Genomic DNA, 22,669 nt, shown 5'->3' with positions numbered 1-22,669 from the left:
AAAACCAAAAAAAAAAATATGAAAAAAAAAACAAAGAAAAACCGAATCAAGACCTTAAATCTTTAAATATGCACTAAATCCATAAACATGCAAACACACACACACGGATACACACATACATATGCCAACACACAGCATAAACCATAAAGACTAAGTTAAAGATGTGAAGGATCACACACACATTCTTTCCTTTCCAGTCATCTGTTCTTTATATTCTAGGTTTGTACGTATAAATGTATCTATATGTATGACACTCCTCCCAAACACATACAGCCCACTGCCCCCAATGGGGGGATTCCCCGCGCCCCCTTTAGCCACTTTCGATCGCGTCAAGTTATTTGAATTTTGAGTCCCTCGATTCGAGAGCAAAAAGTTATATATATACACATACATTTTAAACCGTATACATAAATATATATTTAAATATATATTATGTAATTTAAAAAGGAAAACAAAAAACAATATTACAAATATGTAATTGTGAATGTAGAGCTGAATGGAATATTTAAAAAAAAATATATATAAAAATTCTGAAAACTCAAAAAATTTGATTCAATTTACTTCAGTGTTTTGGGAAGTGGAACTAGTGCCCCAGGTTTATTGAAAGCTAAAAGTATATAACAATTTAAATATGATATGTTAGGTGTGATTTTAATCGGCTTAAATATTTAAGCAGAGTTTTGTTAGGTCTGAAAAACATTCGCCTTATGAAAGGTCTTTCAAGTTTGGTTTAGTTTCAATAGCTTTTGAACCACTGTATCTGAATGAATCAAAGAGCGCCTGCGTGAAAATTGTTTGGACTAACTAAACAAATGTACCGCGCTTCGCTGACCAGTTTATCTTCCTCTGCATCGACGGCTGGTGACTGTCTGTCCAGGATAGAGGTCCTTCGCCGAATAAATAAGTTTAGGCTAAAAGTAGTGAAAGTAAGTTTACAGCTAGTGCTAGCGACACAACTCATAAAACAGTTAAATAAGAGCAAACACTTTAGTGCCAATTAAATACCTGTAGAGGTCCAGGTGAACTTTTCCCCAATTTTCAACCACCTGTTGGCTCTTCTTATCAGCACCCAAAGAAAAGCCAACAATGGCAGCACGAATGTCGCACCACAAGTCGCAACAGCTGGAAAAATCAATAGTGCGTAGAGCGTATGAACAGGCAAAATGAATAAGCTGAGTAGATAACACACGATGGGGTCAAGTGCACTGCGATTTGCGTGTCCACTCAGCACATTAATCATACGCCGTGTGCAACACGCACCAGGCTAAACTCGTTTCTCGTTTCTTTCCCCTGCTTAATTACAGGCTAACGACCCTGAACTCTTCGCTGACACTGAACTTGTCCGCTGGCAGGTCGGTCAACACAATGGCCAGCATGGCACGTTTTCGAAAGGTAAGCTATGGCCAATCCTTTGTAGTATATATATTTATAGGACAATACATATCCTTATGTCCGATCCAAATGATTCTTAAATGGTATTCTCAGTCTAACGTATAAAAAACTCAGTTCAAAATAGGTATAGCAAAGAAGGAAATCATAATATTTAAACTTCATTCAATCCTTACAGAGATTATTTAGCTTAATATATTAAATATATTATTATATTTAGCTTAATATATTATAATTATATAGTTTAGTTTACTATCAGTGTTAGATTCTTTAAAACATGAAACACTAGAATTATTTTGCTTATAGCTTATTGCTCTTTTGTTGATACTAAAACTCAGAAGATATATTTACTGTGACCTTAACTTCGAATATAATCAACCCGCGAAGTTGAATGTCCCTAGGCAGGACTTCCGTTCAAGGATGTTGAAAAGTAGAGTCCACGACCCTTTGGGTTCACACTTCTTCGGCTTCCACAATATAGTTCGATGCCTGATAGTTCGATGGATGAGCTTGTGGCGTTAAAGCGACTCCAAGCCGCCGTTGTGCGGGCGTCTCCAGCAATTACCATGCGAATCACACACACCCGTTGTCACCCGTTTTTGTTGTTTTTATTGCACTTGCGTGCTGGTTTGCCTTGTTTTTATTTGCGTGTATTTCTAAAACCGACCCTCAATCGACTGAACGTGCGGCTCCGCTCCATTCGCTCATTTGCAGGTGAATCGCCAAAGTGAGAAGCTCGAACCGGAGGCGAGTGCATCGTTGCTAAAGTCATCCCCGAATATATTGGAGAACTTTGCCTACGACGAGTTTCAGCCAATACAAACGAATCACACGCTTCTGAAGCGGATGGCCACCACACCCGTCACCCAATCCGGCTCCCAGAGCAGCTCCTCTTCCACTTCGACTTCGCGCAAGGAGCCCAAGTTCTGCGACACCCTGGAGCGACATGCCTTCATGCGGAATGTCATTAACCAGCAGCCGGAGAGCACCCGCCGCTACTCGAGTCCGGGTGAAAAGGAGGCCCAGGTGCGGCGCAGCCTGGAGGAGATCACCAAGGATCTGAAGGAGATCGAGCAGTTCGTTAGTGCCACCGAGGAGCTCATGCAGAGGGAGAAGGAACAGGAGCAGATGATGTACTCCAACAAGGAGAATAAGTGCCCCAGTCCGGTGAAGAGGGTTACCTATAAAATTAATGCCTACAAGGCGCCGCCCCGAAAACATCGTCCTGGAAGTCCACGGTTCTACCACTCCAGATTGTACTTTAGGAATGGCAAAATTGGATGTGTGGACTCCACGGAGCATCAAAACAATGTGGGCGCCACTCATGCTCTGGTCAAGCACATATTGCACCACGAGAAGCCTCTAGTGAGTCCGGATAGTGTGAGGAGAGTGCTCGAGCAGGAGAGCTTCGAAATGGTTCCGCTACCAGGAGCTGTTCCTGAGATCGTACCCGATCCGATTGCCATTCAGCGGGCGGAGGAACTGGCTGCAGCCACAGGCCAAGTGGTTTTGCCCAAGGAGGAGGAGGAGGAAAAGAACTCACCACTGCATCAAGTGGAATCCCAACCAGACGTTGACGAGGACGAACAGGATGTGCAGATCTGTTACAACGAATCGCCGGAACTTCAAAATGAAGATCGAAATGAGCGAACCCAGAGGACACCCTCAATAAACGAGAGCGAGATAGTGGCTGCCGATGAACCGGACACGGTAATGAACTCGGATGTGGATCACCGCAAGCCAAGCAGCGCTGGTAGCTTGGACTCTCAGGGTCAGCAGTTCCTCCGCGATCAGGTTCGTCATCTGGTTCGTCGCTTTACAGCCAGAGCCAACAAGGTGAAGTCCCGAATCGAGCTGCCTCCGACTCCTTCCTCTAGCAGCACGGTCAGTTCACCATCTCCGCCTCCGACCAAGAGTCTGCATCCTTCTCCGCAGCACAAGGTGCGTCTGGTGCCGGCTGGTCAATCACCCCATCGTGGAAGACTCTTCGAAGCGGACACTCCAAGGTCCAATGTGTGGCTCTGCTCCAGTTTGTGCGGCGCCAACAATGATGAGCGAACCCTGGATCCCCAGGGCAAGATCTATATCTCCTGGCTATGCGTTGTGTCGCTATCGTTCCTCTACAACGCCTGGGTAATCCCGCTGCGTGCCTCGTTTCCCTTTCAAACCAAGGAGAACACCAATATCTGGCTGGCCTGTGACTTTTGCGCTGACATCATATACCTACTGGATGTGGTCTTCTTTAAACATCGGGTTATGTACCTCTTTGAGGGATTCTGGGTGAAAAACAAGAACCTCACCAGGAAGAACTACATGCGAAAACTGCAGTTTAAGGTGAGTTAACTTACAATTTCATTTAGAATCGTATAACTTAACTTAAAATGTTCCAGCTGGATCTCCTGGCCCTTCTTCCGCTGGAGCTATTGTACTTTAAACTGGGAACACAGGCGGTTTGGTTGCGTTTTCCTCGGTTCTTCAAGATTCAAAGCTTCTGGGAAGTGTTTCGCCTTTTGGATCGAGTTATATCCTCTCCACATTTCGTAAGATATATTAACAACTTAAACTATGCCGTGTTAATAAACTATATTCTAGGTTCGAGTGGCCAAAACCCTAACCTACATGCTCTACATGATCCACATCACGGCTGCTCTGTACTACGCCTATAGTGACTACCAGGGTCTGGGACAGAATCGTTGGGTCTTCAGCGGCAAAGGGCATCCCTATGTAAGGTGCTTTGCTTTTGCCACCAAGACGGCAACTTCGATAGGAAAAAATCCCAAACCGGAACGCCAGGGAGAGTACGTCTTCATGACGGTGGCCTGGCTAATGGGCGTCTTCGTATTCGCTCTGCTCATTGGTCAGATCAGGGACATCATCTCGACAGCCACTCGGAACAAGCATGAGTATCGCCAGCTGGAGGATGAGACACTGGAGTACATGCGACGCCTCAATCTCTCCCAGGAGGTGCAGTCGAGGGTCAAAATGTGGTTCCAGTTTACATGGGAGCAGCAGCGCACTTTGGGTTTGTACCCTTCTCAAACATTTTAATTACAATATCTAATTAAGATCAAATTTTGTAGATGAATCCAACATATTGGATGCTTTGCCCATCAATTTGAAAACCGATATCGCCATCTCCGTGCACATACAAACGCTCTCCAAAGTCCAACTCTTTGCTGATTGCGAGGAGGCCTTACTCAGAGATCTGGTTCTAAAACTAAGGGCAGTCACATTTCTGCCTGGGGATTTCGTTTGCCGCAAAGGCGAAGTGGGCAGAGAGATGTATATCGTGAAACTGGGACAGGTTCAAGTGATGGGTGGTCCTAGTAGCGATGTAGTGCTGGCCACTCTAACCGAAGGTTCCGTGTTCGGTGAGATCAGTCTGCTGGGAATCAATGGAGCCGATCGCAGGACAGCAGATGTCCGATCCAAGGGCTACTCCAACCTTTTCGTGCTGTCCAAATCGGATTTAAACGAGGTCATTGCTTACTATCCCACGGCCCAGGCGATTCTCAAGAAGCGTGCTCGTCAGCTAATGCGGAAAAATGCAGCCAGGGAGCGGGAAGAGGAGCGAGAGCGAGCACGGAGCGCCCTCCAGGCAGATGTGGTTATCGGCAATCCCAAAACACCAGAGACGGCGCCTAAGCTTCTGCAGACAGTTATCCAGGCGCTGCCATTTGAATCGCCCGCCGTGGTGCTCATCACGAGAGGTTCGAAGAGGATGCGTCGCAAGCGCCAGTCCGTACAGATGGAGACCATTGTGGAGCCCAAGATGGAGGTCACAGGCGCCGCCGAGTCGCAGGATCAAAAGGGTTTAAAGCCGGGGCGGTGTTCGCCAGATTTGCTATCTTCCATACAGCAAGAGCTGAAGTCTAAGCACAAGTTTATCAACCTCACGGACTCGGAGAAGGCGCTGATCAGCCAATCGGCAAACAATTCCCTGGAGGACGTGAAGGTGGTGGATCTCTAAGATTTCATAGCCAATTCCATATTATTTGTCTAACTATTATAACAAAATATTCTGCGATATAAACTCTGTGTGCATAACGACATGTGTAGTTTACTATTTACTCGGCTGAAAGGCAGATAACACAGCTTCCACAATTTTGGGAACCTCGGCCATGGCGCCGTTTCCAGTATCACCGCACATTAGAGTCTTGGATATGCAGGGTATCTCCTTGTAGCCCCAACTGGTCAGCTTGTCGATCTGCTCCCGAGTGATTGGATGGTCGTACATACGGGTATTCATCGCAGGTGCAAAGAGCAGCGGCTTCTCAAGGTCCCAAGCCCGCACCACACACATGACGATATTATCGCAAATCCCCTGTCATAAACAAAGATACTGAAATATTCTTGAGGCTAAGATGTCGACCTAAACTTACGGTGGCCATTTTGGACAGAGAATTTGCGCTGAGGGGGGCTATCACCAGCAAATCCGCCCACTTGCCTAGGTCTATATGCATTACGGGATCTCCTCGCTTGTTCCAGGCGATCCACTCGTCGCGATTGTGGTAAATGGGTACTACAATATATAAAGTAGAGTTCATTAAAGTTAACAAATACCCCTAAATTGCCAAAGATGTATACAACCTACCATTTTCGGGAATTTGCTCCAGTTCAAAGAAGTGCTTGGCTGCTTCGGTAATAAGTACTTTCAGGTGGAACTTGAAGGGCAGGCGCTCGTCGGAGAGCTCCCGGATTAACTGGGCTAACTTAATGGTGGCCACACTACCGGTAGCCGCTATCATCACATTACGTTCGGGCTTCATGGCTCACAATGTCGGCTATTGCTTCTGCACCTCCGGTGCTTTTTGATCGGTCTTGGTACTCTGGTCGTGAAAGCCCAACTTGGACCACTCGGTTTTCTCCATAAGATTGTTGTCCATGCGGCAGGCCAGATAGTTCTGGGCGTCCTGGCGGCACTGGCTCGTATCCTGGGCGTTCTTGCGCAGACAACTGGCGTAGAGGAGGAATTGCTTCTTGCAGAGACCTTCGTGGTCCAGAGGAAAGGAACCTTTCTCGGGCGGCGTGGGCACGAACTTCTTCTGGCTGTAGATCTGCGAAGTCATTTGTGAGTAGCTCTGCGCGTTTCTTATCTTAAATCATTGATAAAATATGACTTAAAATTACGAAATAATTGTGTAAATTATTTGGTCAGTGTGACCAGAGGGTATTGAGAACCACAAATTGGAAAATACTTGGAGTTACAAAGGTAACTTTCAAATGTTATATGAATTTAAATATTGGGAATCATATAAGAAAATAAAATTAATAAGGTTTCAAGTTATGATGATAATCTTAAATATGCTAAAGCATTAAATACACATAATGTTTCTAATTTTGCTAGCTTACTCCTTATTAATAAGACTTTAATATAACTTACATGTTGCATTAAGAGTTAGCATATTTTAATAATATTAAAACCATTGACAAACATATAAAGTAATCAGTTGATTATGCGATAAATAAGTACAGTTCCAGAAAACAAATCAACCTAGCAATACAGATTCACTCTGATTCCGAACGGATTCAAATCACAGTTTCCCAATACAGTGACTTCGATTGGAAGGAGTACCCCTACGTGACAGCTGTCACACGTGCCAGTGATAAAAAATCCCGCACACCTTTCAACGGAACGCGTTAGTGTGTCGTTTTTTCGTAGCAGGCTATGTCGTTGGGCAACGCAGGGCGAATTGCTGTCTGTTGGTTTGTAGGAAAATCGTTTTTAGTTACACACACTTAGCTTTACTACATGGTGTTTGAAAATCCCGAAACAGGACTGTTCTGACCGTGGGTGGCGTGTACGCATTTGTGCTGTCAAAGAGATCCGTTGAGAACCGGCGTTACGAGAGCATGCGAGTGCGTGAGCGCATGAGGAAGGCAAACCAAGGGGATTACGACTCAAGCGCAGCATCGGACAGGCGATTCGACTACTAAAGCGGCAGCACCCAGTACCTAGAACCCATCAGTAACACACCCACACCACGATGGCACTGCCCCAGATCAGCACCGCCGACCAGGCCAAGCTGCAGCTGATGCAGGAGATGGAGATCGAAATGATGTCCGATTTATATAACCGCATGACGAACGCTTGCCACAAGAAGTGCATTCCGCCGCGCTACTCCGAGTCGGAGTTGGGTGAGTACCATAGAAAGCTGCATCTAGTTCGCAGTTTTTCTAGCCTATGCACTTCAGGTTTCTCTTTGATTCGATTGATGAAATTCTAATAGAAATCTTGAAACTTTTACCACAATTCTACAATTATCATATGTATGCTTTTCGCACCCTACAGGCAAAGGCGAGATGGTGTGCATCGATCGTTGTGTGGCCAAATACCTGGACATTCACGAGAAGATTGGCAAGAAGCTGACGGCCATGTCCATGCAGGACGAGGAGCTGATGAAGAAGATGTCTAGTTAACCTGGCACCCATTAACCCACATTTCCGCTTATGTGCATTTTAGAAGCGCTACGATTGTTAGAGGTACATGTACAAAACACCCAGTTGTAGAAAATAAACCACAGATTTATGTGTGCTACATAATATCAGACCTCGTTGGCACAGACTTATGCATTCAAAAGGTGGTGACAAAGCGCGACATTTCCGGCAGCATGACACCCAGATCCTCGATGCTGTTCTCCAGCGTACTCTCGTCCGTCGAGTCCAGTTCGCTGGTCCGCACGCTGTTCGCCCAGTCGGAGGAGTCTAGATCCTGTCCTGCTCCTCGCTCCTGATCCGCCTGCTGTTCCTGGACGTTGAGGCTAGCCCGACTGGCGAGACCATCGCAAATATCGGCGGGATCTGAAGGCAACTCCACATACAGGTTCGTCTGACGCTGCAAAATTCCGAGAAATTCAACAAAAAGAAACACAAAGGTTGACTTGGAGCCTCACCAAAGCCATTAGCTGTAGATCTCGGTGCAGGCTGATGGGATTCTTGGACAAGTTGAGCATGTGAAGAGTGCGCAGCTCCTCCAGTTGTGACCGCGTGGGCATCTCGTCAATACAATTTTCGTTGAGGAAAGCGAACCGCAGCTTCCGCATGGCCATCAGCATCCTGGGCAGTCGCCGCAATCGATTCCCCTTGAGATTTAGATGCACCAAGTTTCCCAGCAACGCCATGGTGAGTGGCACTTCGCTGAGTTCACAGCCCTCGGCTGTGAGCCAACGCAGTGACGACAGAGCGCCTATGGCATCGGGCAACTTCTTCAAGGGATTTCCTCGTACGCCCAGCGTCTCGAGTTGTTCACAGTTGCGAATTTCGTTGGGCAGCTCCAGGAGTCCAGTATTATTGCACCAGAAGGTCTCCAGCTGGGTGAGATATCCAAGTTCGGGGGGCAAACTACTAATGCTATTGCAGCTGATGTTGAGAAACTTTAGCCGGACCAAACGACAGATGCAGAGCGGGAATTCGTCCAGTTTATTGTAGTCCAACGTGAGGACCTGCAGGCGCATCAAACTACCAATGGAGGATGGAATCTGTGAAGGGATTGGGAGTCTATTATTTCATTGGCTCTCATGTGCAGCTGCTTTCTCACCTTTGTTAGCTTGTTTTGGTTGAGGAACAGCTTCATCAGCGTCTCGCACTTTTCGATGATGTCCGGAACGTCGGAGATTTGGTAGTGGGACAGATTCAGGGAGAACGCCTTCTTGTATATGGCATCCTCGCAATTGGCCAGCACGTAGTTGTTGCGGAAAAACTGACAAACCTTCTCCATGTCGCCCTTATTAAGTGTTTAATTTTGCAGCACTTGAATTTGGGTTCCAAACTATCTCACAATTATCTGAATACCTACTCTGCTTTTGGCGCTAGTAGCTTAGTTTTCAGGACTCGTATTTTGTAGTTTCGAACTATTGCCCGATTTGCGCATTTTTTCGTTTGTTTTGAGTGCATATTATATAACGATTCTCAGCGTCTATATATGCAAAAAATCAAAAATCTCTGTTTGCTGCACTCTCTCTGCCTGCCTTCTCTTCCCAAGCTAGTGAACTAAATTTAAAAATTTCATTTGCTGGGCAAAGTGGCATGCGCAAAATGCTAGATATTGGCAATAGGAGGGTAGTTCTATTTTAGAATTGGTACATTGTCGCTTGTAATGTTTGTCGCGCAAGGAAAGCTCAACATCTGACATCACCCATTCTCAGCTGCTAATTGGCCAAAGCTCGTCTTTCTATCGGTTCGTATAAATAGATTTTAAATTACGGAGCCGCTCTCAGTTGAAATTGAGCTCAGTGACTGGAAACTGCATCATGAGATCGTATACTTTACTTGTTTTCATAGTGAGCACGCTGTTGTTTGCCGGTAAGTTGAGTGTGGGAACCACTAGAACCGCCAAATCCATGAAACACTCTCTCTGTTTTTCTCCAGTGGCAAATGCGCAGCAGAATTATGATGGTAGAAATGGTCCCCATGAGTTCGGCACACCTGGAAACGGCATTTACATACGGGGTCAGAACGAAGGACCCTACACGGTGCCCGGAGTGGGAGGAACCTTCCAAAACTCACCCTCAAGTGGCCAACATTCCTACACCGATGAGCACGGAAATACTTACACCCATTCCTCAACGCCAACTGCCACAAGCTTGGCCTCTGCACCCTTGGGTTTCAGCTTGGGCGGCGTTCTCGTTTTGCTCATGAGTTTAATAACCATTTAATCTAATTTTCCAAGTGCAAAAGTTCCAATTTATTAATTTGACACATCGTTTTCTAGTTCACGCCCACGAAAATCTAATTCTGCAACCTCATACATGAGAATAACCATTTTCCTTCTAAGTATTCTGCAAATTTATTTATTCACTATTTCTTTTATTCACCTTATACACAAATTTAGCTATTAAACAGAAGTACAACTAATTATACTTGATTCTTTTGAAAAGAGCGCCATTTTAGTTATCGATTGGCAACGACGTAAGGGAGAGATTTAACGTAGTAAGACATATTTTAAACGTTGAAATGTGATTTTAAACTAAACTTAAATATTAAACAAAAGTTAATTATTGTAATAATTATGTTCATTCAAATTTCCAATGAATTACTTAAATGCTTAAAACGTAACGAAAAACGTAAGGCTCAGCCAGCCATCGATAGTTGCGGCAAAATGCAGCGCTGACTTTGCCATTCTCACAAAACGAGCCACAGGTACAACGACGAACGCGGTTGCATTACATTATTATTATTATTATTATATTCATTTCCCGCTTCGTGGGCATGCAATTAAAACCGAAAGTTGAGCCCGTTCAGCAGTCTTGAATTGAGTCACCCTTAATTAACCGGAGTCCACAATAAACCATCTGCAAGATGGACCAAATGCTAAGCCCCAACTACTCGATTCCGAGCATCGGAACGCCGCTCCACCAGATGGAAGCGGACCAGCAGATAGTGGCCAATCCTGTGTACCATCCTCCGGCTGTATCGCAGGCGGATTCGTTGATGCCGGCACCCGGTTCCAGTTCCGTGCAGCACCAGCAGCAACAACAGCAGTCGGACGCCAGTGGGGGATCCGGTCTCTTTGGCCACGAACCATCGCTCCCGCTGGCGCACAAACAGATGCAGAGTTACCAGCCATCGGCCTCCTATCAGCAACAGCAGCAGCAGCAGCTCCAGAGTCAGGCGCCCGGCGGCGGTGGGAGCACTCCGCAGTCCATGATGCAGCCGCAGACGCCGCAGAGCATGATGGCCCACATGATGCCCATGAGTGAGCGGAGTGTGGGCGGTTCGGGGGCCGGAGGTGGCGGAGATGCCCTGAGCAACATCCACCAGACGATGGGCCCCTCCACGCCAATGACACCAGCCACACCAGGTTCCGCTGATCCCGGTATTGTGCCTCAACTTCAGAACATCGTGTCCACGGTTAATCTGTGCTGTAAACTGGACCTCAAGAAAATAGCATTGCATGCGAGAAACGCCGAGTACAATCCTAAGCGATTTGCGGCTGTGATTATGCGAATCCGAGAGCCCCGGACCACCGCCCTGATCTTCAGCTCCGGCAAGATGGTGTGCACGGGGGCAAAGAGTGAGGACTCCTCCAGACTGGCAGCGAGAAAGTATGCGCGCATCATCCAAAAGCTCGGTTTTCCTGTAAGACAATTTTTACAATTCCTATCTCTTCCGGACGAATCTCTCACACTTTCTCCCTTGCAGGCAAAGTTCCTCGACTTTAAGATTCAAAACATGGTCGGCTCCTGCGATGTCAAGTTCCCCATACGCTTGGAAGGCCTGGTGCTGACCCATTGCAACTTCAGCAGCTACGAACCTGAGCTATTTCCCGGCTTAATCTATCGTATGGTGCGACCTCGTATCGTGCTCCTCATCTTCGTGTCCGGAAAGGTGGTACTCACTGGAGCAAAGGTGCGGCAGGAGATCTACGATGCCTTCGACAAGATATTCCCCATTCTAAAGAAGTTCAAGAAGCAGTCATAAATAGGATAGCGCTTTATTAGTTCTGTACGTGTACGTGTTAAGGTCGGTAGTTCTGGAAGTCTGATCATATGAGTAGGAGCAGCCTGGCGAGCAGCTCCGATCGAGAATAAACCACAAAGTAATTTAGCTGTACGAACAGGCTTTTATTATTTTTTCCGTTAATTACTATTCGTAAAAATGTAGACAAGGAATATGAACGCGAATGAGGTTCCTACAGGCACTGGGCCATCAGGGCGCCCACATTGTCGAACTCGATCTTCTCCGTAATGTTCTTCGTCTTAATCTTGTCGTCCTGCATGGCCACGATGACTAGTCCCTGGCCCTGGTTCTTCCAGCCATTGCGCTTGATCCAGCTCTCCAGCGTCGAGTCCTCAATGCCGCCGAGCAGCTCCTTCAGCAGGTCCTTGCGAATAGTCTGGAATGTGGTGCCCACCACATGCGAGACGAACTTGCGAATGGAATCGTGGAAGCCGGCGATGTGACGGAACATGTTGCGGTTAACCTCGGCCCGCTGCCAGAAGAGGGTGAAGTCCGCCCGCTCCAGTATGTCGGCGAGGTCGATGATTGTCTGCACATTCTCGTCCTTCATCTGCTGGGGCAGCAGCAGGCACTTGGCCATCACGAAGTCCGTGTGCGGCAGGCTGGTCAGCGACTTCAGCAGAATGGTGTACGTGATGTCGAAGTTCAGCATGTGCGGGTTGAACTGGTACAGCTTCAGCACAGCCAAGTTGGCCTCCAGGTCGTAGGTGTTGTTCTTAGCCTGATCCTGCACATAGGACTCCAGTGTTTTCAGATGATCTGGGTTGTAGCTGCGGAAAAAGCGAGGTTATGTTTTTACAACGCATCCTAACTCAGTGAATTTGTAGTTCTTACCGCTCGATACAGCCCAGCATCTCCTGGATGGTCTGGCTCTGGCCGTTTTCCATTTTCACGAGGTGCGACATTTTCTACGGCTAATTTGTATGAAATTCGCAAGTTGACGTCGTGTTTTTTATTTTAATAAAGAACGACTCGGTGTGACCGCAGTACTGAACTAGCATTAGCCGATGCAAACAAACGGAATGCGGTCACACTGTGTGGGAATCTGCAAGGGGCATTCTTGAATTTTATTTCGAAATTTCCGTTACGCGAAGAAAATATTCGAATTTACAAGCTAGCTTATTTTGAAGTTCGAATAGCTCGCATTTCACTTTTTTGGGTATTTAACCACCTTACCTTACTTCTTGGGTTGTTCAAACATTTTGAAATCTTTAAAAAATAAAACGCTTATTTAAGTGGAAGTTTAATGATTTTAATACATATACAATTATGTATCTCAAGTTTAAGGGAAGTTCTGTTCCGTTTTGCTTAACCTGGAAGTTCATGTGGAAGTGCATGTCTTGTGTAATCTACATGTTTTGTACAAAAGTATGTACACAATGGTATAAAAAGCAACTTAGTTGTATCCGGGTTCGGAGGACTATGTCTTGTCCGCCTCGGCGACGCCGTTTTTGCCAGCCTCTGCCAGTTGCGCCTGGCGTTGCTCCTCCTCCAGCTCCAAACGCTCCACCTTTTTGATTTTGCTCAATTTCTCTGTAAGTGCAACATGAACGGAATGAGTGGCTGCAATTTAAAACGAGATACTTGTTCCTTACTTGCACATCTTAGCATTATGGTGCCCCACCAAATGGACCAGCCCCATCCCACGAAGCAGAAGAGCACGCAGAAGAACTGCGACACGGCCACGATAATGTTGATGATGAAGGATCCGATCCTGGCACGAGCGCTGTCGAACTGCGAGAAACGCGGAATGCCCACGCAGAGGCAAAAGAGTCCGGAGAGCAGGGTTCCTGGGTTACGGAATCATAAGGCATAAGCAGGGATACATGGATATAACCACTTATCAACCCACCTAGTCCTGGGAAAACCACATTGCAGAAGGCACAGAACCAGGCCAGATACAGCGGCAGTACGGGAATAGCTCCCTTCATCTTGGATGAGTACTCCACCAGGTCCACGTGCAGCTTCTTCCGCGTGTCCTGATGACAGAAAAAGGATCTTCAAATCTATTATAATATAATCAAGCTGATGGATCACTTGCCTCACTGGGTGGCGGCGCCCTGATGCTCTGCCTCCTAGCGTTGGACTCGCGGCGCTTCCTCTTGCGGCAGCAGAGCAGCATCAGCCAGAAGCGCTCGCAGCAGCCCCTACAAGTAGTGGAATTAGTTCAACTAAGCTCGAAAGTGATTCCAAACTAGACTGACTCCTTAACTTGGCCATTCCCTGCATCGGTTGCCGCTGACATGGCTGCCTCCGAGGCGCCTTCCACCACCGAGGACTCGGTGGGCTTGATGCCCAGCTCGGGGTCCTGGTCCCGCCAGGAGACGGTGCTGCCCTTCTTGTTGGGTCGACTGCCTCGACGACATGGTATGCAGAAGCAGCACTGCTTCATCTCCGTCTCGTCGCCGGTGGTGGGATCCACCCTGTTCACCGATCGACAGCAGAACACCTTGCTCAGACAGAGGCCGCACTTGCCTCGTGTCCTTGGTCCCGTGCTCATGTTGGCCACCTGCTTCGTCCGCTTGGACACTTCCTCCTGGTGTGATTCGTGCTCCTCGGTGGCTGGTTTCTTGCGACAGCTCCGGCAGCAGCTTGACTTTAGCCAGTCCGATACCTTCTTACGCTTCGGCTTGGTCTCGTCAATCACTTGGACATTGGTGGTCGTGGTGGCACTGCTGTTGCCGCTCCACAGGACGGGCTGATCCTCGGCGGATTCGTTTCGTTCACGGCGCCGGCAGCAACGGGAGCAGCGGGATCGGCGGCAGGGCATAAACAGCTTGGAGCAGCATCCGCACAGACCGCCCTTCTTGACATTATCCTTGTCCTCAAGGAACTCCTGACTGCTGCTTCTGGTTGAAAAGGGAATGGGGTGGAAAGGGGAAATACAATTAAGGCACTAAATTAAGGAAACTGTCTTGTTAGTTTCTACAAGGACTTCAAATGTGTATTATTAATAAACCTTCTTGCTTTTAAAGCATCAAAGTATTTGAGAGAGTCCTTCAATTTCTTGAAGTCCGATTATGACTTGGTGTAAAGTACTTTGCCCACCCATTGTCCTTGGCTATCAGGCGACCGGATATAAGCTTTTATGGCTTCGAGGATTGGCCAAGTGCCAGGCGGCGGAAGTGCTGTATGATTGGAAAGTTCAAGTTTGCGGGATAGTCCTGAATCACTTCCGCACTTCGCTGGCGTGAAATATAATAATCACCTTCGGAAGTGAATTACCATTAGCGTGGGCCTACGGATGGCGCATGTGGCGTTTATCTAGTATCTCAAAGTTATGAATAATGCAGTTGCAGCCAGTTAGTAGCGTGTAATGCTAAATCTGTGGCTTTTGAACTTTCATCCGGGCATAATGAAGTTTCGTTTTCGGGTCGATTTCGAGTATGCCAGCCCACCAAAATGTGTCACGAGAGTTTTGCTTACACAATTTCTATATGGGTCCATGCCCGCAGCTCAAGAAAGGTGTTCACGTGTATATAATATATATATGTATATATATATATGTTCCTGAGCAAGCAGGCCAGTAATTCCGTTGTGCACGAGCCAACGACCAAACGCAATTTGGAGGTCGGCAATTTATTTGACCCGCTCCGGTCGAAATTCAAACAAAACTGCGAGACAGTCGAAATGAATGGAGCAAGTTTTCCGCACATTCTTGGAGTCGGAGTCGGAGTGCCCCAAATGCCTCCAGAAGGTCAGTGCGTTTATTTACCCGCTGGCAGATGACTAGCAGCGATAAGTTATAATTGGATCTCGTGCCTAATTACCTAAAGAAGTACTTGTCGCCATCGATGAAGGAATCCTGGGCCAGATCCACCGTGTAAATGACCGCGTTATTCGGCGTTCCGTTCAGCATTTCGAATTGGCAAAATTATCTGAATGCTTATTTCGTATTAATTGCAGTGAAAATCATCGACTTGCGAGGACTTTTCCAACTTTCCGAACTGGAATTTCCCAGCGAGTGAGTTGCTGCGGTTGGCGCGATTGTCCGGCCCGAACTGATTTGTTATTGCGGCAAGAAACTTAAGTCGTGTTGCGAAAATACTTTTCCCCTGTTTTCCGCGCACGCTATACCGTACAGTGTTGCCTGGCCACCAGTGGACATTCGTCCGATGGCGCAAATTGATTTCGATCCAGGGAAATCCCCACTGTAACTGGTCGGCCAGAGGGCTTTCTTGTGGGTCTCGCATGGCTGGAAAACAATGCAGTGAAGGACATCGTTACCTTCGCCGACTGCGACGGCGATTGGGAGGACTTCGCGACCTGCCGACGAACGGATTTCCTCAAAGGCGGTCCCATGGTGTGGCTCCTGGGCCAAGGGTCTTGGCCAACCCACTCCACCGCGCGCGCCTTCTCGCTTTGAAATTTATTGACGCACTTATGAGTGGCTTGACGGACCTGTGCCAGCAGCAGCGTCTAGGGCACGGAACTCCTGCCCACACGGCGGGCACTGTAAAGTTTTATGTATCATAGTTGTTGGCTGGCTCGAGCCCCTCGCCTCCGCCGTTTCCTGTATGTAAATTGGCTGGCCAGGCGCTGTAAGCCTTGGCTGGTGCTTTATGTGGTGACCCTAGGGCCGAGGCAAAATGTTAGTATAGCTAGCTAGTCAAGTTCTAGTCGAAGCATTCACGTTCTAGCCGAATGGAAAACGGTGAGATTCGACGGGGCTTTGACTGATGAATATTCATAATGGTCATAGCGAACATGGGGAGTTTAGTAGTTGTTTGTTGCGCGGGTCCTTTGGTGACAAAGATAGAACGATAAGCAATCTCAAGGGTTACAGCAAGGTATATCATACTTTTTTGCTCATATATGTAAGGACTTCTCAAAGGTTGGTACTGCAAAGTTTCTAATGGGTTTTAAGTAATTAGGTCGGAGTTTAAGATCTAACTGAAGCTTACGTAAATGAATCAACAACATTGCAACCCATGGAAAACTCATATCTAAAAGCCATCTCTGTAAAAGGTTTTAAGGAATATGCCTTGACTTCTGTACCAAAATTGGTGGTTTTAAGTCTGCACAGAGATTTCCCATTCCTCAGATTCCCACTCCCTGGTTACTCACTTTGCCAGACCGCCGCTTCCCGCCGTGGAGCCTCCCTGTCCGTCCGGCGATCGCCTCTTGGCGTCCACTTTGAAGTCCGCTCCACTCTCGGGCGTGGGCATAACATTACCAACCAGCTCGGATTCGGAAGCGTCTAGAGCCGCTGGAAGATCAGAGCTCTCGCACTCCACTTCGGGCACGCTGGCTATTCGATCGGCGGAGCTTTCATTGGGATGCAAAACCGCGACAGAGGCTTCGATGGGTTGGGTGGGTGGAAAGGGTGACTTGGGCAGCTCCCCCGAACTCTGAGGAGCAATGCTGCCGTCTGCTGTGCCCGTCCGGGAGGCGGATTCACCCGGCCTGGCCATCGTGGTACCCGAACTGGGCGTTGGCGAGGGATCAGCGGCTAGGTCGTTCTCCAGACTTTTCAGATCGGTGAGATTTTCGCTGATGGTCTTGTGGATCTCGTCGGTGGCCTCAGTGACGGTCTTTTGAATGTTTTCCAGAGTTTTCTGCGATTTTTCCAGAATAGCAGCAGCATCATTGGACATGTGTTGCGCGCTGGCTCCCACTGTTTCTGGAAGGGAAAGATGGCAGATGGTCAAATTGATCCGTATAAGCAATTGTAAAACCCACCTTCTTTCTCCGTAGCATGTTCCTGTACGGTGGCCACCTTTCGGTTTTGAGGAGAATCTGATCGCACTTTGGTGCTCTTGTTGCTCAGCAGGCTCATCCTGGAGCTCATTCGCACCAGTTTCGACATATTGGCTCCCCCAGCACCTTTACCTCCTGGCGTTGAGGGCACGGTAACCTCACTGGTAACCGCTGGAACCGCTTCCACCGCCTGCAGGACTGCATTGCCCACCTGAGCAGCCAAAGGAGGAATTCCTCCGACGGGATCGGATCCATTTGCCCCTTTCTCTAACGTTATTCCATGGGTTTTTGAGGTGGCTGGTTTCTTGGCCTCCGCTGTGGTTCCCCCAGGTGGTTTAGTTTTAGTGACTTGGGATTTACTGGTCTTTATTGAAGACTCGGTTTCTTTACCATTGCTCTTGGCGGCCACAGACTTCCCAGTCTCCTTTCCCTTCTCTACTTTTGCATCCTTTGTAGAAGTTCCCTTGCTGGCTGGCTTTTTTGCATTTGTGGTTGGTCTACCACCTACAGGAGTTTTATTTGCATTCTTCGCTGGTGGTTTCAGCGAGGATTCCGTCTTGGTCTTTGGTTTGGCACTTGCAGGGATCTTGGGCTTCGCTTTGGGGCTTCCTTTAGTGGTTGCCCCTTTTCCAACTTTGTTGCTCTTGGGCGTAGTTCCCAAGGCTTTGGGCTTCTCCGGCGACTTAGATCTCTTCTTGGACGAAGGCGGCGGGGACTTGGAGGCAACTTTAGTCGATCTGGTGGGAATTCGCGAGCGGGAGTTCCTTCGAGATAGAATCTCTGGAGGCTCGGGCTTACCCCGACTAGAAACTCTACGGTTTTGGCCAAAGGCATCGGGACTGATTGATTTCCGGCGACCCATCATAGCACTGGCTGGACTCAGGGAGATGGACTTTCGGCGACTGTGTGTTGTGGCACGCATACTCCTATTCCTGGCTATGGTAGCGGGTGAAATGCTGGACGACCGCAGCGAGGAAGAATTGATGCTCAGTCTCGAGTTTGCACGTGAGTTTCCCCGCGAGTTGGACACATCCAAACGGGAACTAGGCCTCTCCGCCCGAGAACTAGATCTCTCAGCGCGTGAGCCGGATCTTTCCAAGCGTGAATTGGGCCGATCCATTCGAGAACTGATCTGATCCAATCGGGAGCCAGGCCTAGAAGGTGGGCCCCTGGATGCGGACCTCGAGTCCCCAGGTCTTCCACTCTCCCTCGAGGACGTTCTGCTGGGATGCATGGATCTGGAAGGAGATCGACTGCCGGCATTCATGGTTCTGGAAGGGGACCGAGATATGCTAGCCCGCGAGCTTCGTCCAGAGGCAGGAATTCCAAAGTCTTTGGGTGGCGAACTGGAGCGTGAGTCTGGACTTTTGCGAACCGGTATGCGGGACACTGAGTCCCGCCGCGTGGAAACCTCGGATGGGGTATCCGCCGCATCGCCCATCAGCGAGGATCTGTGATTTGGACTCTGGGCCGAACTGCTGTCCTTATTTGGTGTTCCAATTATGGGTGACAGCGTGCTCGGCTTGGCGATCTTTCCGTGCCTGCTTAGCGGTTTGGGCTCCTGATCCCTCTGATAGATGGACTGCCTTCGCTGTCCAAAGCTGGGAATCCTGTTGGGTATCCTATTCGGACTTAGAGCCTGCACAGATTTCCGACGCATCCTGGACAGTGTCTGAGCTGCTGGCAGTGTGGAGAGCGTGGGTCGGCGAAAACTGAAATCCGAGGTGGTGGCGGTGACGCTGCTAAGGTTGGAACTTCTTCGATCCGAGACCGTTTGCGTGGAGCTGCGACGTTCTGGTGAGGTGGAGCTGGAGCGACGTCTTGCCTGGTTGGGAGTGCCATCGAAGGAAGGCCGGCTCAGGTCATCCAAACTGCACCAGTTGGAACGCGGCGGGTTGTGGGCGAGCGACTCCTCCTTGTTAATGATCTTCAGCAGACCGCGTTGCCTTCGCGTGGGATTCAGATTTGGCTTCAGTGGTCGCGGCAGTGCTCCGGGCGGAAAAACAGCGGGTTCCGGCCTGCTCAGATCCATGGTGGATCCGTAGTGGAGGCGGGGAATGGAGCTGCGATGCGGATCGGTTATCAGGGGCAGTGTTTCCATGCTCTTGATCTTTTGGCCATAGGGCAAGCTGCGGATTGGATCCCTGCCAATGGATCCCCTTCTTATTTGGGCTCGGGGCGTGAAGGTGTCGATGGAGGAGGTAAGCGAGTCCCGCTGCTGGAGAATGCCCTTCTGCGGAATGGCCAGCTTGCTGCGACTGTGGCGTCCACTCATATTGAACTGAACCGATGGCCGTGGCGAGTCATCCGTGGTCTGGTGGATGAGCTGACTGGTGTAACCCAGCGAGGAGGGCAGCTCAGGCAGTCGCGGCTCTGAGCCAAAGACCGATCTCCGTCGAGGACTGATCTGAGGCCTGCCGGCCGGCGATGAGGTAGTCGTCGATGTCGACTGGATGGAGGCGTGTCTTCCTCTGGTGGGAGCTTGTTGCGGAGGCCGAGGAGCAGAAGAAGCTGCCTGTCCCGTGGAAAGTATAGTGAAAGCAGTCTTTTTGTGTGGACGAGGTTGCTCAACTCTAGATGGGACAGAAAAACTTGAATATATGTATATCTTTATGGATATTGTCAGCAGCATGACCTCACCTATAATCTCCGCCCATAGGTATGGAATCCCTAATGATAACTGGGGACATTTCCCGCTTTAAGCTATGTTCAGGTTCCACAATCCGGCTGTCATCCTGCTCCGTCAAGTCGGTCCTACGGAAAGGAGGCGGGTCGGCCGGTGGAGGTGGCATTCTGTAGTCCTCCAGCGACTGCCTCTGGCTGCCTCTCTCCAGACCCAACTGTTCCTCCAGATATTGTTTCGGTGAGAGTACAACGTCCCTGCTAACGGGCCTGCTCTGGTTGGGTGCCACTCGCTCCTCTCCACCGCTGCTCGAGCTGTTCATGTCCTGGATCATAGTGGCCAGCGGGGAGAGAGGTCCTTCATCCTGCTTCATCGACATAATCATTTTGGAGCTGGGCCGCAATCGTGGGATGCGTGTAAACTCTGGGAAGTGCTGTGGCGCCGGACGGAACCAATCCCTCCCCGAATAGGAGTCACTGAGTAATCTAAAAAGAGACACGAAGGATTAGTTTGGATTATAGATTAGCGAATTCAACTACCCACCCCCTGTGATCCTCCGTTGTGATGCTGGACACACTCAACTTGGCGGGCGCTTGGCTGGGAGTCCTCGCCGGCTCATCTTCCTCATCATCGAAAGACATTCTCTGACCGACTACGGTGTACTCCTCGACCTCGTTCTCTAAATCATAAACGTCCGGCTTGTTCAGAATGTCATCAGGAGCCAGGAGCCGATAGTTAGGCGAGCCCAGTTGCTCTGAACTGGAGCCACCGCTCGAGTTGGGCAGGATTTGGATGTCGGGTGGCTGGAGGTACGGCAGGAGGGATCCTCGGGGCGTCCTCGAGTACGGCACACTCGGAAAGATGCGTTCCCTGGCCGCAGGAATAAGTGCGTTCAGCGCCATGGCGGCCACCAGCGCATCCTCCTCGGAGCTGGGCAGTTCCACAGACCCATTTCGTAACGTCTCAAAGGCTGCTGTTCCGAAGTAATCATCCGGCTGAAGAGGCGGTGGAACCGGATCCCCAAAGAGGCTACTATACGGCTGGGCATCCGACTCCGAGGGCTGGCGCACAAAGCTCTGATTGGAGGCGAACGTGGAGGGTGCCATCGATTGGGCGGAGAGAATGGAGCGGGTGGTGTGGGTGCGATAGCTATAATCAACCGGGATGATGGCCGGCTGGAACCCCGACTCGCCTCCAGTGGATCTGGGTCGTGGTATTGGGTTCGTACTTGGACGTACGTTAAGATTCGGTGTCGGATTAGGGATCGGTGGCGACGGCTGTGCGGCTGAGGCTGATGGCATGGGCATCGGGGATGGGGATGGCGATGATGATGAGTACGAGAGGGTCTGCTGCATGGCTTGACATGGGTGCTAACCGATCTCCGGCCCTCATGCATTCACTATGATTTCCTATCCATTGTTGCAGCGTTTTTGCGAAATTCAGTCGTGGTTGCAGTAGTTGGAAGCCGATTTCCACGCAGGAGACTCCGCGTTCGTCCTTCGGCTCAGTTTAAGTGCCACAAAACCAATGACGCCAGGAGCTATTTATCGAAGCAACAGAATGTATTTAAAAATCACTCACAACACCCATGTGCGCACATCTCTTGGTTCCACAGACAGACGACCAGCGAGACCTTCCGGCCCTCTTGCAATGTCAGAGAGACGTACACGCGACGCCTTCACCGGCGGAGAACGGATAACGGAACGCGGAGCACGGAGCACGGAGTAGGCAGTCCCAAAAACCGGAGAGCGAAACTGAAGGGCTGCCGGTTTCATTGCCAATTCGCAGTGATGGAAAAGGGTACTGGCTCTGTTTACCTGGGCGAATTTTTAAAAATATTCACAAGAGTAATTTCTTTTTTTTTTTTAAATCCTATTTTCTTTGACATTTTTAATGGCTTGAACAAAGTAATTAAAATTCGTCAGCAATTTTTGTACAATCAAAAAAGTAATTAGGTACAACTGCCTGGATACGTCCGCTTCCATCACTGGTTGTGGCAAAAATAGTAGAGTAATTATTACTGCACGGCTTTATTTTCTAATGCCATTTCACTCCCATTCAACTATAAATAGCTGCGTGTGAGGCGCTGATAAAGCCGCCCCAAAACCAACCGATTTGAAATCGGAATCGTTATGGTATGCCATGCACCTGCTGCTATATGCTATATGGCTGCGAATCCAAATCGGACTCCCAACTCCCAAACGTTTGTCTTGGCGCTAACGAGAGCATAACTTGATGAGAAGGCCTCAAAGGCCTGGAGGGGGAATGGGGATGGGATTTGCTTTTGGGCGGATGGCTTCGGCTTGGCTGGCTGCACCGGGGTTGCATGTTGCAAATTGCCGCATTAGTGACTGCACTTGAAGTCGAACGACCCGGCAGATGTGGAAGCCAGCGGGCTGAGACTATCCTATCACCAGAAGTAAGCGATGGTTTAATTGGAGCTGTGCGGCTGGGTACGCAGATATTTTAGCGAAATGACGTAGCCCATGGAGGTTTTGG

General features: G+C 48.9%; 10 protein-coding genes and 1 long non-coding RNA gene across 16 annotated transcripts; 5 read left to right on the top strand and 6 right to left on the bottom strand.

Annotated features, from left to right (window-relative positions):
- Positions 1-45: 45 nt before the first annotated feature.
- Positions 46-1,349, bottom strand: LOC116800619. The gene is made up of 2 exons (XR_004361512.1): positions 1,006-1,349; positions 46-911 (listed from the first exon to the last, which is right to left on the bottom strand). It is a non-coding gene; the product is annotated as an uncharacterized LOC116800619 (long non-coding RNA).
- On the top strand, positions 839-5,439 carry LOC6615428 (cyclic nucleotide-gated cation channel beta-1). Its single transcript, XM_002039774.2, has 6 exons — positions 839-926; positions 1,305-1,392; positions 2,104-3,723; positions 3,780-3,929; positions 3,982-4,411; positions 4,470-5,439. The coding sequence occupies exons 2-6, from the start codon at positions 1,366-1,368 to the stop codon at positions 5,357-5,359; spliced, it is 3,117 nt and encodes a 1,038-aa protein (XP_002039810.1). The 5' UTR covers positions 839-926; positions 1,305-1,365; the 3' UTR covers positions 5,360-5,439.
- On the bottom strand, positions 5,424-6,177 carry LOC6615427 (phosphopantothenoylcysteine decarboxylase). The gene is made up of 3 exons (XM_002039773.2): positions 5,984-6,177; positions 5,772-5,911; positions 5,424-5,713 (listed from the first exon to the last, which is right to left on the bottom strand). The coding sequence occupies exons 1-3, from the start codon at positions 6,156-6,158 to the stop codon at positions 5,453-5,455; spliced, it is 576 nt and encodes a 191-aa protein (XP_002039809.1). The 5' UTR covers positions 6,159-6,177; the 3' UTR covers positions 5,424-5,452.
- On the bottom strand, positions 6,153-6,572 carry LOC6615426 (cytochrome c oxidase assembly protein COX19). Its single transcript, XM_002039772.2, has one exon. The coding sequence runs from the start codon at positions 6,456-6,458 to the stop codon at positions 6,174-6,176; it is 285 nt and encodes a 94-aa protein (XP_002039808.1). The 5' UTR covers positions 6,459-6,572; the 3' UTR covers positions 6,153-6,173.
- Positions 6,573-7,004: 432 nt separating this feature from the next.
- LOC116800402 lies at positions 7,005-7,937 on the top strand. The gene is made up of 3 exons (XM_032715119.1): positions 7,005-7,095; positions 7,167-7,527; positions 7,682-7,937. Exons 1-2 carry the CDS (start codon positions 7,058-7,060, stop codon positions 7,324-7,326), a joined length of 198 nt encoding a protein of 65 aa, XP_032571010.1. The 5' UTR covers positions 7,005-7,057; the 3' UTR covers positions 7,327-7,527; positions 7,682-7,937.
- LOC6615425 (mitochondrial import inner membrane translocase subunit Tim10) lies at positions 7,167-7,937 on the top strand. The gene is made up of 2 exons (XM_002039771.2): positions 7,167-7,527; positions 7,682-7,937. Exons 1-2 carry the CDS (start codon positions 7,377-7,379, stop codon positions 7,807-7,809), a joined length of 279 nt encoding a protein of 92 aa, XP_002039807.1. The 5' UTR covers positions 7,167-7,376; the 3' UTR covers positions 7,810-7,937.
- On the bottom strand, positions 7,894-9,517 carry LOC6615424 (leucine-rich repeat protein soc-2). Of its 2 annotated transcripts, XM_032715118.1 has the most exons (4): positions 9,185-9,517; positions 8,927-9,112; positions 8,283-8,867; positions 7,894-8,224 (listed from the first exon to the last, which is right to left on the bottom strand). In XM_032715118.1, the coding sequence occupies exons 2-4, from the start codon at positions 9,104-9,106 to the stop codon at positions 7,964-7,966; spliced, it is 1,026 nt and encodes a 341-aa protein (XP_032571009.1). In that variant the 5' UTR covers positions 9,107-9,112; positions 9,185-9,517; the 3' UTR covers positions 7,894-7,963. The 2 variants fall into 2 exon arrangements, with proteins under 2 accessions (XP_032571009.1, XP_002039806.1); XM_002039770.2 differs by having other exon boundaries at positions 8,927-9,517.
- A 64-nt stretch (positions 9,518-9,581) lies between these two features.
- LOC6615423 (immune-induced peptides) lies at positions 9,582-10,264 on the top strand. Its single transcript, XM_002039769.2, has 2 exons — positions 9,582-9,690; positions 9,757-10,264. The coding sequence occupies exons 1-2, from the start codon at positions 9,639-9,641 to the stop codon at positions 10,041-10,043; spliced, it is 339 nt and encodes a 112-aa protein (XP_002039805.1). The 5' UTR covers positions 9,582-9,638; the 3' UTR covers positions 10,044-10,264.
- A 231-nt stretch (positions 10,265-10,495) lies between these two features.
- Positions 10,496-11,940, top strand: LOC6615422 (TATA-box-binding protein). The gene is made up of 2 exons (XM_002039768.2): positions 10,496-11,466; positions 11,530-11,940. The coding sequence occupies exons 1-2, from the start codon at positions 10,687-10,689 to the stop codon at positions 11,806-11,808; spliced, it is 1,059 nt and encodes a 352-aa protein (XP_002039804.1). The 5' UTR covers positions 10,496-10,686; the 3' UTR covers positions 11,809-11,940.
- On the bottom strand, positions 11,931-12,828 carry LOC6615421 (eukaryotic translation initiation factor 3 subunit K). The gene is made up of 2 exons (XM_002039767.2): positions 12,682-12,828; positions 11,931-12,617 (listed from the first exon to the last, which is right to left on the bottom strand). Exons 1-2 carry the CDS (start codon positions 12,750-12,752, stop codon positions 12,020-12,022), a joined length of 669 nt encoding a protein of 222 aa, XP_002039803.1. The 5' UTR covers positions 12,753-12,828; the 3' UTR covers positions 11,931-12,019.
- A 249-nt stretch (positions 12,829-13,077) lies between these two features.
- On the bottom strand, positions 13,078-21,659 carry LOC6615420 (protein stum). Of its 5 annotated transcripts, none has more exons than XM_032716156.1 (9): positions 20,714-21,659; positions 20,188-20,655; positions 17,530-20,120; positions 16,915-17,470; positions 14,052-14,696; positions 13,889-13,994; positions 13,700-13,826; positions 13,443-13,637; positions 13,078-13,380 (listed from the first exon to the last, which is right to left on the bottom strand). In XM_032716156.1, exons 1-9 carry the CDS (start codon positions 21,523-21,525, stop codon positions 13,268-13,270), a joined length of 5,613 nt encoding a protein of 1,870 aa, XP_032572047.1. In that variant the 5' UTR covers positions 21,526-21,659; the 3' UTR covers positions 13,078-13,267. The 5 variants fall into 5 exon arrangements, with proteins under 5 accessions (XP_032572047.1, XP_032572048.1, XP_032572050.1 ...); XM_032716157.1 differs by having other exon boundaries at positions 14,052-14,693; XM_032716159.1 differs by having other exon boundaries at positions 14,052-14,690.
- Positions 21,660-22,669: the final 1,010 nt, after the last annotated feature.

This window comes from Drosophila sechellia, chromosome 2R, assembly GCF_004382195.2.
Source record: "Drosophila sechellia strain sech25 chromosome 2R, ASM438219v1, whole genome shotgun sequence".
In the NCBI taxonomy this organism is placed as follows: domain Eukaryota; kingdom Metazoa; phylum Arthropoda; class Insecta; order Diptera; family Drosophilidae; genus Drosophila; species Drosophila sechellia.
This window is presented reverse-complemented; position numbering and strand designations above follow the sequence as displayed.

Coding starts and splice junctions, on each gene's coding strand:
- LOC6615428 (XM_002039774.2), top strand. CDS start 1,366: ATGGCCAGCATGGCACGTTTTCGAAAG. Junction 1,393..2,103: donor GCATGGCACGTTTTCGAAAG/GTAAGCTATGGC, acceptor GCTCATTTGCAG/GTGAATCGCCAAAGTGAGAA. Junction 3,930..3,981: donor TTATATCCTCTCCACATTTC/GTAAGATATATT, acceptor ACTATATTCTAG/GTTCGAGTGGCCAAAACCCT.
- LOC6615427 (XM_002039773.2), bottom strand. CDS start 6,158: ATGAAGCCCGAACGTAATGTGATGATAGCGGCTACCGGTAGTGTGGCC. Junction 5,912..5,983: donor GGAGCAAATTCCCGAAAATG/GTAGGTTGTATA, acceptor TATATATTGTAG/TACCCATTTACCACAATCGC. Junction 5,714..5,771: donor CTCTGTCCAAAATGGCCACC/GTAAGTTTAGGT, acceptor TGTTTATGACAG/GGGATTTGCGATAATATCGT.
- LOC6615426 (XM_002039772.2), bottom strand. CDS start 6,458: ATGACTTCGCAGATCTACAGCCAGAAGAAGTTCGTGCCCACGCCGCCC.
- LOC116800402 (XM_032715119.1), top strand. CDS start 7,058: ATGTCGTTGGGCAACGCAGGGCGAATTGCTGTCTGTTG. Junction 7,096..7,166: donor GGGCGAATTGCTGTCTGTTG/GTTTGTAGGAAA, acceptor ATCCCGAAACAG/GACTGTTCTGACCGTGGGTG.
- LOC6615425 (XM_002039771.2), top strand. CDS start 7,377: ATGGCACTGCCCCAGATCAGCACCGCCGACCAGGCCAAGCTGCAGCTG. Junction 7,528..7,681: donor CTACTCCGAGTCGGAGTTGG/GTGAGTACCATA, acceptor CGCACCCTACAG/GCAAAGGCGAGATGGTGTGC.
- LOC6615424 (XM_002039770.2), bottom strand. CDS start 9,106: ATGGAGAAGGTTTGTCAGTTTTTCCGCAACAACTACGTGCTGGCCAAT. Junction 8,868..8,926: donor ACCAAAACAAGCTAACAAAG/GTGAGAAAGCAG, acceptor ATCCCTTCACAG/ATTCCATCCTCCATTGGTAG. Junction 8,225..8,282: donor ATCTACAGCTAATGGCTTTG/GTGAGGCTCCAA, acceptor GGAATTTTGCAG/CGTCAGACGAACCTGTATGT.
- LOC6615423 (XM_002039769.2), top strand. CDS start 9,639: ATGAGATCGTATACTTTACTTGTTTTCATAGTGAGCACGCTGTTGTTT. Junction 9,691..9,756: donor GAGCACGCTGTTGTTTGCCG/GTAAGTTGAGTG, acceptor GTTTTTCTCCAG/TGGCAAATGCGCAGCAGAAT.
- LOC6615422 (XM_002039768.2), top strand. CDS start 10,687: ATGGACCAAATGCTAAGCCCCAACTACTCGATTCCGAGCATCGGAACG. Junction 11,467..11,529: donor TCCAAAAGCTCGGTTTTCCT/GTAAGACAATTT, acceptor TCTCCCTTGCAG/GCAAAGTTCCTCGACTTTAA.
- LOC6615421 (XM_002039767.2), bottom strand. CDS start 12,752: ATGTCGCACCTCGTGAAAATGGAAAACGGCCAGAGCCAGACCATCCAG. Junction 12,618..12,681: donor ATGCTGGGCTGTATCGAGCG/GTAAGAACTACA, acceptor CTTTTTCCGCAG/CTACAACCCAGATCATCTGA.
- LOC6615420 (XM_032716156.1), bottom strand. CDS start 21,525: ATGCAGCAGACCCTCTCGTACTCATCATCATCGCCATCCCCATCCCCG. Junction 13,827..13,888: donor GGGCGCCGCCACCCAGTGAG/GCAAGTGATCCA, acceptor TTCTGTCATCAG/GACACGCGGAAGAAGCTGCA. Junction 13,638..13,699: donor TGTGGTTTTCCCAGGACTAG/GTGGGTTGATAA, acceptor TCCGTAACCCAG/GAACCCTGCTCTCCGGACTC.